The 9,989-nt window shown below is 50.7% G+C and overlaps 1 protein-coding gene across 1 annotated transcript; it reads left to right on the top strand.

Annotated features, from left to right (window-relative positions):
• Nucleotides 1-245: 245 nt before the first annotated feature.
• On the top strand, nt 246-3,219 carry TCL1A (TCL1 family AKT coactivator A). Its single transcript, XM_019461898.2, has 3 exons — nt 246-381; nt 2,576-2,746; nt 3,163-3,219. The coding sequence occupies exons 1-3, from the start codon at nt 262-264 to the stop codon at nt 3,217-3,219; spliced, it is 348 nt and encodes a 115-aa protein (XP_019317443.1). The 5' UTR covers nt 246-261.
• Nucleotides 3,220-9,989: the final 6,770 nt, after the last annotated feature.

Raw genomic sequence — 9,989 nt, 5'->3', positions numbered from 1 at the left:
CAGGGCGCAGGGCCAGCTCCCGAGCATTTCCTGCCAGTCGCCCCGCCCACCCCGCCTCGCGCTCCGCCCACCCCGCCTCGCGCTCCGCCCACGCCGCGCCCTCCTCCCCGCTTCGCGCCCAGCTCCGCGCAGCCCGCCCCCGCCCTCCTCCCGCCCCGCCGCTGGGGGGCGCCCGCGCGCCGCCCCCGCTATAAAGCGACGGGCCAGCGTCCCGCGCACCAGCGAGTGGGTTCCCGAGACGCCTAGGACGCACTGGGAGCCATGGGCGAGCTCCCGTTCTTCAGGGCGCACACGGCCTTGCACCCGGACCACCTGTGGATCTGGGAAAGGTCCGTGTACGTGGACGAGAACCAGCGTACCTGGCTGCCCATAATCATCGAGGTACAGCCGCCCTGGGGCAGGCGGGGCAGGGCGTGGGCGGCCGCGTCCACGCGGGTTTCTCCGCGGAGTGCGCTCGGCCAAGTGGGGGGCCTGCCTTGGAGTTTGGGGTGTTTCCTGCCTCCTCTGTAGTGGCATTTATTTAGTTTTTTGCCTTTTTTTTTTTAATGTACCTATATGTACTTTTATTTTAAAAAATTTGGGGGGGCACCTGGGTGGCTCAGTCGCTTAAGTGTCAGACTTGGGCTCAGGTCATGATCTGACGGTTTGTGAGTTGGAGCCCCACATCGGACCCTGTGTTGACAGCTCAGAGCCTGGAGCCTGCTTTGGATTTTGCGTCCCCGTCTCTCTCTGCCCCTCCTCTGCTCGTGCTCTCTCTCTCTCTCTCTCTCTCAAAAATAAACTTAAAAAAAATTTAAAAAAAATTTTATGAATATATAGAACTTACCAAACTCAGCACTCGAAAAACAAATAATCCAGTGAAGAAATGGGCAGAGGACATGAATAGACACCTATGTGTCCTTTAAAAAATCAAGTTAAATATTTACTTTTTTTAAAGTCAGGTATTTGTAGAATATCCTTTTTTTTCAGCCTCTGCTTGGGGAAGATCTTCTTAAACATACCGCCCAAACCACAAACCAGAGTTTTTCACATAATCATTGTAAGTTCTGCATGAAGCATACACCCACTAGCAAACCGTGGGGCAGGGTTTGCTTCCGTGTAATTGAGAGCATTCTTAATATGTAAAGATTTACTTAAATCAATAAGAAAAAGATGAAGAAGGAAACTAAAGGTGGCTGAAGGAAACAGAAAACTCTATACTAACACAGCAAGAATGGTGATTTCCACTTATATCTTGCAGGATGATCTGAATTATTTCTTAACAATTCTAGTTTATTTCATAGATGGAAAATTGTTAAAAATATTTCCACTCTGGAGAGAGAGTCACTGAATAAGCATAAGGGCCTGGTTTATATGCCAAGCACGATTCTAGACTGTTGAGGGTTTGCAGTGAATGCGATAAAATCCTACTACTTGCGAAGCTGACCCTGGGCTGGGGTGAAGGACAACAAAGTAATTGAGGCTGGTGGCAAATTGTGTCGGATGAGAGGCAGTAGCTAGTGGTGTGGGGTCTTCAGGCAAGACCCCGCAAGAGTATTCCTTCTCGTTTGCCTGTCATTTTATTTGAAACCTTTGCAAACCACAGTTTTAGGCCTGCCTGCCTCGTGTGTATTTCAGAGAGTTGGATTTCCCTGAAATTTGTCCCTCTAGACGTAACATTTGTGCAGAGAGCTGTCTAAAAGAAAGAGTACGAGCCCTGTGTCGATCTAGCAGAGAATGTTCCAGGCAGAGGACAGCAGATACAGGCAGAGGACAGAGATTACTGGGAATGTGGCATGTCCCCAAAATAGGGAGGAGACCTTTGTGGCTGGAACAGGGTGGAGGGTGAGGGGCAAAATGGGAGATGGGGGAGGCAGGGGCCCAGATAGTGAAGGTTTCAGGTGCTTCTGCCCACGATGAGAAGCCACTGGAGGGCATCGAGCAGGGGAGTGACGGTTTAGATGCGCACCCTGGCTGTCGTCCGGGGATCTGGTTGTGGGGCACATGATCAACCAGGCAGCAAGTTAGATTTATTGCAATAGATGGGCAGCGGTGGAGGTGGGGAAAAGTGGTCTGTCACCTGATTGTGGGGTCCGGGGATATTTGTCTCTTGATTTCCGCTCAGGTCATTATCTCACTGTTCGCGAGTTGGAGCCCCGTGTCGGGCTCTGTGCTGACAACACGGATTCTGCTTCGGATTCTCTCTTCTCCCTCTCCCTCTCTCTGTGTCTCTCTCTGTGTCCCTAACTGCCCCCCCCCAAAATAAATAAATATGAATAAAAAATAAAAGGAGCTCTATGACAAAATAAAAAAAACAAACAAACAAAGAAAATCCCAGAGCAGCTGAACTAAGGAAGTTCAAGGACAAACTCTCAGTTTGTTGTGTGGCCCTGTCTCAGTGTCCAGACACACGTGACCGCTGGTCGTCCTGGCCTGGCCAGAGTCCGCGAGAGGAGCACGCGTGGCTCGAGGGAACAGCGGTCACCGGGCAGTTCAGATGCCGGCGAGGCTGCGAGGGTGGCAGGAAGGACTCTGGTCATCTGTGGGCCCGGGAGCCTGGGCCCTGAAGGTGTGCCCGGCCTTCCCTCCTCTTCAGATGGAGAGTAGCCTCCAAGTACTCATGCGGCAGGAAGATGTGCTCCTGGGGGAGGCTGTGTGCCCCGGCCTGTTAGCCCCTGGCCTGCTGCCCTCCATGTGGCAGCGCTACCCTGGAAGACGATACCGAGGCTCAGACTCCAGTTTCTGGCGCGTCGTGTACCACATCGAGGCAAGTATGTCCCTTCTCCCGGGGACCACCGGGTGGCCTTGGGTGGCCCTGCGCCCCCTCCCCCCAGGTCTGCCCTCCGCTCCCTCCGGCTCTGCGCCAAAAACTAAAACTAACAAGGGCAGGAGCTTACAGCTGCAGCATTTTAAAGGACTGGATGAGAGAGATGTTAGAAGAAGGTGAATGACTGGGGCCACCCGCTGAGGTCCAACAGAAGCCCCCTCGGCTGCAGGGGGTCGGGGAGCCTCTCCGGAGGGCAGTCAGGGGGTGAAGGCTGGTGGGAGGAGGGGCTCCTAGGACCCCTCGCCCCCCAGCAGGTTCCCGCCTCCCACTCCAAACTACCGGGAGGCCCGGAGCCAGGAAGAGAAGGATGGAAGGATGCCCAGGGCTCTGGCCATTAGTCCCCTTCTGTCATGCAGTTCAGTGGCACGGAGGAGATGCTCCTTGAGCAGCTGCCGGACCCGGAGTATGAGTGACGAGGTAAGTACCTTTGGGGCGCGAGACCTGTTAGTCTGGAGTGACCAGGTCGGGGAGAAGGAGCAGCCTTTTCACCACGAAGGCAGTGCTGACTTCCACCCCGACCGTTCTGCCCTCCGAGGGTCTCGGGGGCGGGGGTGGGGGGGGGGGCTCTCCCCTCTGCCACCTCGGAGACTAATAATTTTGGGGCGGCCCCCTTAACTGCGCATCTGTACCGCGCCTCACAGGTTACGGGCATTGTGGATTATCACGCCAACTGCGCCGGGGATCGTTTGACTCGATAGGTCACCAGAATGAGCTTCGAGGAAGTACAGTAACTTCTTAGGTCCCAGAGCCAGGTTCCAAATCCAGGCGTTCTGTCGCCGGGCCTCTCGCTGTGGTCAGAGTCTGCCCCTGCGAGGCCTCAGCTCTGGGGACCCACGCTCACCTCCAGGCTCCCAGTCCAGACCTGCCCCCGCCGGCTCTGCCTCTGCCCCCTCCCCCAAAACCTCCCTCCACCCCACCTCTGGCCCGCCCCTCAACTCTACCAGGTCCTGCCCTTTGCCTTTGACTGTGTCTTCTCTCGTCCTTCTCTTGGTCCAGGCCCCACGGCTCCTGTCTCCTCCTGTCCCCAAGTGCTGCAGGCCTGCAGTGGGGACGTTCGTGCTTGCGCTCACCCTCGTGTGCCAGCCCTGTGTGTTCTGTTCTGTGCCCCCCACCCCCCGCCCCGGCCCGGGAGAGAATGAGAGGCAGGAGACGAGCCTGCCTGCAGCCCCGTCCAGGTGCCCCGGCTGTCCTGCCCTCTGGCTTTCTCCTGGTGGGTTTTGGCCTCTCTCTTCATTCTGCCGCTCTCGGTAACTAGTGTCCTGGGGTTGCGTACCCCAGGCTGCTTCTCACTCTGTTCCCTCAGCTCTGTGTGCCTCTGGCTGCCAGGGAGCGGGGCCGACTCACTCGAGCCCGGGCCAGGCCGTGGGGCCCCTGGACCAGCTGTCTCACATGGTGCCCGTGACCGTGCTACAGAAGCCCCTCCCCCCCCCCCCCAGCCCAAGCAGGCTGAGGTGCGGTTCCCAGGAAGGCCTGAGAAGAGCCCAGATCTGCGCCCAGGACGTCAGCAATCCGCATCTCGTGATGTAGCAGGAGGCCAGGCGAGCGAGCGCCGTGGACGGGCCCTCAGGCTGCCCATCTGTCCAAGGACAGAGCTTGAAGTTGCCCCTTTTTAATGGTGTGCACACACCTGGGATGTCATGAAGTCGTATGTAGTGTGAACACTTTGTAATGTGGATTACATGTGGAACAGTTCATCTGCCTCGGTGCTGAACCAGCTCCTGTCCCTTCACCTCGATTCTAGGGGAGAGAAGCAAGAACAGGCAGTCACCAAATAAGTTTTGGAAGGGAAAGAAGACTCATGAATTTAGTGTGTTTCTTTTACGTTGGTGACAAGGCTGGGTTGAATGATTGATTGGCATATACTCCAAATGCTCAAAACCCCAGTGTTCTCGGAGGCCCGCTTTGAGAACCGTTGGGGTAAGTGACCTCAGAAGGTCTTTGTTGGCAACTCCGGGTGTTCAAGACCCCTCTGTCTGGTCCCCCGGCCAGTCATCTCCCCCCCACCCGGCTCTGGCACTCACCAGGCTCTGTCCTTACATGTGTACCTCCGGTGCCAGTAGGGGACTCTCCTCCCTGCCTGAAACTGTGCCCAGCCGCCCAGGCCTCAGCCACAGTCCCCTCCCTGCTTCTCATGCTCTGTACTCACGGCCCAGCCCACCCCAGGCCCTGTCTCTGCTGCCTCCTTCGCCAAGATTAGCTGCCCGGCCGCCTCTACCCTCTGAGAGGGTAAATGGCCTCCAGTGTCGCAGAGGGAGGCCTTCCAGTAGAAGGCATCCATTCCGTGTGGAGTACTGGTGGTCCCCACTCGTATGCGACTGTAGTCACAGACAGGCGCGAACGGAATGATAGGCGTGTTGTTAAGTATCCAATAAGCAAATTATATAAGAAAAGTACCGCTTCTCCAATTTTGTTTTCCCGGATCCCAGTCTTGGCACTGGACAGATAAACGTCGGGTACCACGTGTGACAGGGTCTCTGTCTCTTGTGATTTTAACCCCGTTGCCCTGCACGGTGCTTGGTGATGTGAGAGCTTGGTGTATTAGAGCTATTACTAGACAAGACTCTGGTCGGTAGGGACAGGGCATCAGGATGTCAGGACAGGAGGAATGTCGGAGATCAGCCAGTTGTCTCACTTTTAGGAGCAGGCCCAGGAGGAGGAAAGTTCTCATCTGGGGTTGAAAGTTTGTGCCTGCCTCCGTCGCCCAGATTCATGTCGATGCCTTAACCTCCAATGTGTGTATTCAGAGATGGGGCCTTTGGGATGCAGTTAGGGTAAGATGAGGTCCTGAAGGTGTCGCCCCAGGATGGAATTGGTGCCCTTCTAAGAAGAGGAGGACCGAGAAAGAGCTCTCTCCGTGCACGCGTGCCAAGGAAAGGCCAAGTGTGGACACGGTGAGAAGACAGCAGTCTGCCAGCCGGGAAGAAGGTTCTCAATAGACAGGGAATCTGCCGGCACCTCAGTGTTGGACATCCCAGCCTACAGAACCTTGAGAAATAAACGTCTGTTATTGAAGCCACCCAGTCTCTGGTATTTTGTTACAATGGCCCAAGCGGACTGACAGTTCTTGTTCAAAATCCTTTTGTTTCTGAAAAGTGTGACCAGCCCTGTGAACTCTGCCGGGTGCTACAGATACAGCCGTGAACAGAACGAAGGCCCCGCTCTCACGCACTGCTCATTCCAGAAAAAGACGGACGAGAAGCTCGGGCTGTGCCCAGTCCTACAAAGAAAATAGAGTGGAATAACCTGACGGTGAGGTGGGTCAGATGGTGAGGAGATGGCCGTCTCTGGGGGTGGCCTCTAAGATTGGACCTTGAAGACAAGAGCGAGCTAGGCTCTTAAGCCAGGGAAGAGAGTTCCAGGGAGAGGAAATGGCGAGTCCCGTGCAGGTTTCATTTTCTGTGGACATTAGAAATGGCAAGAGGGTTGCTTCTCGTTAAAAGAAATGCTGTTTTAGAAGAGTAAGTGGCCCCAGCGCGTTAACCGTAAACACGGCGCAGAATTGCAGTTTTCCACAGCAAGAGTGACTTCGGGCTTTGGCTGAAACAGCTGAGTGGACCGTGGTACTACCACTTGAGGTGCAGATGTGGCCTGGAGATGTGGCTTGGGCAAAGGGAGAAAGACCAGGAGTGCTGTCTTAGCCGTGCTGAGTTTGAGATGTCTGGGATACCTCCAGTTGGAGTTGTTGCATGGATCTAGAGCTTAGTCGGGACTAACAGCATAAATTGAGGAGTCATTAAAAATATACAAAATGACCATTCAAGCCGGGGCCTGACTGGGCTCACTTACGGAGACGTGGCGGTGCCTGTGGAAGCGGGAGAAGAATGTGTTTCAAGGAGGAGTCTACAAGGGGGCGCCTGGGTGGCTCAGTCGGTGAAGTTTCCAACTCTTGATTTCTGCTCAGGTCACGATCTCGTGGTTCGTGAGTTGGAGTCCCTTATCGGGCTCTGCGCTGACAGTGCGGAGCCTGCTTGGGATTCTCTCTCTGCCCCCCACCCCCTGCTCTAAATAAATAAGCTTAAAAAAAAAAAAAAAAAGGAGTCTGCAGAACCTGCTGCTTGGGGCTAAGTAGAGTGACCATTGGATTTGGTCACACGGTGTCTGATGGTGACATCAGGGAAAGTTTCAGTGCTGTGACAGGGGTATTGCCCTCTGGGGTGGGTGTGGAGGAAAGGGGAGGGGAGGAGGGTTGACCTTGCTATGAGCTCTGCTGGGGGGTCTTGGAGAAGGTAGCTCCGAGGGTGTGTTAAGCTGGAGCCCAGGAGCCTAGGCGTGTGCACTGAAGGAAAGTTTCAGGAGAAGGGGACCGATTGATGAGGCAGAACGGGGAGGGTGCGGTCAAAGGAACAATATTCCGGAAGCTAACAGAGATGAACCCCGGGCACAGAGGTGTGTCGGCATCTGATGGCAGCTTGCAGCTTCCACAGTTTCCGATGCCAGGCCGATCTCGTTTCCTTTCTCCTTCACACAAGATTGTTTTTCTTTTTTCTTAAGTATTTTAAAGAAATGATCATTTCACCCACAAGCATTTTATTACATATCTTCACAGACAAGACTTTTATTCCTGATAGCCAGCATACCGTTATCCCACCTAACAAAACCAACTGTAATTCCTTAATATCTTCTCCTACCCAGTCTGTTTTCAAATGTCCTCCATGATCTCAAATGGCTTCCAACAGGTCGTATAATTCAAGATGCAGACAGCACGTGGTTGATGTGCCTCAAATGCCCTGTAATCTGTAACAGCCCTCTTCCTTCTTTAGAACAGAGCGGGTAGACTGTCCTGTAAGACTTTCTGGATTTGGTCGACGGCATCCCAGACTTGAGACTCGGGTTGAATTCTTTGGGCACGGATCCTCCACAGAGGTGGCTCCACGTTTGGTGCTCGTTGCATCGGATCAGGAAGTGCGCAGTGTCAGGTGACCCCACTCTGAGTGGTGGTTTAAGATTGATCTGTGGGCTCCGGTGTCCTCCCATCCATCCTGGTGTCCCCTTATGAACCCGTCCTCTCCGTACCTTCGGCATGTTCTTGATGCGTAGTCATCCTATCCAAGATTACTGTCTTGCCTTTTACTTGAGTCTACGTTGTCTTTCGGGAATGCTTTATAGTTTTAATCATGAGGGTTTCGCACATTCTCGTGGAAGCTATTCTCAGGCATTTTATTGATTCTTTTTGTTATTATAACGATGTCTTTCCTTTCATCATCTTCAACAGGATGTTGCCCGAAGGGTTGTGTGAGTCCGCAAGTATGTATAACATGAATTATCGTTTCCTGTAAGCCAGTTTTATAGTCTTCTGTATTACTAAATTATCTCCTTATTTATAGCAGTTTTAATTTACTTTTTGGGCATTCCAGATATATAATGATAGTATCTACAAATAGATTTATTATCTCCTCTTTCTTTCTAATTCTATGGTTATAACTGTCTTCTCTTGTCTAATACCGCCAGCGCTGTGGTAAGTAACGGAGATACTCGGCATTCTTTCATTTTCTTCATTTTATCAGGACGGCCTCTAGAGTTTTCCCCATTAAGTATGATCCTGGCTTAGGAGCTTGGATGTTTGTATTTTAGCATGTTAAAGAAGTGTCTTTCAGTTCCTTTTTTAGAATTTTATCTTGAATGGGTATTGAGTTTTGTTACACGCCTTTTTCATTTCTAAGGAGATGATCCTATGATACTTTTCTTACACTCTAATGATATCGTGTTAATATTAGGTTATGGACTCTTCCTTGCATTGCTGGAATGAACCCCACTTGGTCATGATGTAGAATGTGTTCATGTGCTGGTGGATCTCTTTGCTGATATTTAACATTTTTGCATCATAGCAAAAGAGGTCTAGAATTTTTCTCTACCCCCCCTTCCTCTCTGTGTCAAGTTTTGGCATCTAAGTTATATGCGCTTTATAAAAATAATTTGGAGACTTTTCTCGTGTTATATCCTATTATAATATAAGTTACATTAGGCTTTTTTTTTAAGCTTGGTAGAACCCATTCATGCCTGGTGCCTTTTTAGAAGGAGCACTTGTACAGTTTTCTATTTCTTCTGTGAAAATTGGTCTAAGTCCTCTCTCTCTCTCTCTCTCTGTACTGGAGTTAAGTAAGTTTTCCCGGGAAAGCATCAATTTCACCTAGGTTTTATATTTTATCTTCACAGCTATTCAGATTAGTCTCAGGACTTTTAATATTCTCTCTGGGGGATTACTGCCCCTTGTCTTTTCCTATTTTGTCTTTTCTGTGTGTTATCCCACTTAGTAAAATTAGGTTTGTCTGTTTCCCAGAGAACCAACTTTTTGATTCATTCATTCTTTTTTGTTTGTTTTCTATCTCACTGGTGTCTGTTTTTATATTTCATTCTTTATTTCTGTACTCCTTTGTTCTCCTTCTCCCGTTTTCTAGCTATTTCAAGTGGGTGTTTATATCCTTTTTAAAATTTGTAGCCAGATATATAGCAGTTTTATTTAAATGTAATTGACATCCCATACAATTCACATATTCAAAGTGTATAATTCAGTTGTTTTTTTCATATTCACATAGCTATACAACCACCACAGTGACCAATTTTAGAACGTTTTCATTACCTCAGAAAGACACTGCACAGCCACTAGCGTGGACTCCGTGATACCCCCAAACTTCTCAGCACCAGACCATCGCTGATCTCATTTCTGCCCTATAGATGCAGCTATTTTGGAAACTTCATATAAATGGAATCCTACACTATGCGGTCTTCTGTGACTGGATTCTTTAGCATCATATTTTCAAAGGTCACACATGTTCTAGCAAGTTTCAGTATTTCATTCCTTTTTATGACCAAATACTGTTCCATCATATGACTACTCCACATTTTACAAATTCATGGACATTTGGGTTATTTCCACTTTTTGCCTCTTATAAATAACGCTGCTACAGGTTTTCACATATAAGGTTTTGTGTGGACATATGTTTTTATTTCCCTTGGTTATATACCTGGGAGTGGAATCGCTGGGTCATACAGTAACTTGTTTTTGACTTTTTGAGGAATTGCCAGACTGTTTTCCACGGTGGCTGCACGTCCCCACCAGCAGTGTATGAGAGTTCCTATTTCCCCACACCCTTGTCAACACTTAGGATGTGGCTTTCTGATTCTAGCCATCTAGTTGGCGTAAAATGGTATCTCATTGTGATGTTGATTTGCGTTTTCCTGACAG

This window comes from Panthera pardus, unplaced genomic scaffold (assembly GCF_024362965.1).
Source record: "Panthera pardus isolate Hobbes unplaced genomic scaffold, ASM2436296v1 HiC_scaffold_24, whole genome shotgun sequence".
Taxonomy (NCBI): Eukaryota; Metazoa; Chordata; class Mammalia; order Carnivora; family Felidae; genus Panthera; species Panthera pardus.
The sequence above is the reverse complement of the archived record's forward strand: the minus strand, read 5'-3'. Positions and strand labels throughout refer to the sequence as shown.

Coding starts and splice junctions, on each gene's coding strand:
- TCL1A (XM_019461898.2), top strand. CDS start 262: ATGGGCGAGCTCCCGTTCTTCAGGGCGCACACGGCCTTGCACCCGGAC. Junction 382..2,575: donor GGCTGCCCATAATCATCGAG/GTACAGCCGCCC, acceptor CCTCCTCTTCAG/ATGGAGAGTAGCCTCCAAGT. Junction 2,747..3,162: donor GCGTCGTGTACCACATCGAG/GCAAGTATGTCC, acceptor TCTGTCATGCAG/TTCAGTGGCACGGAGGAGAT.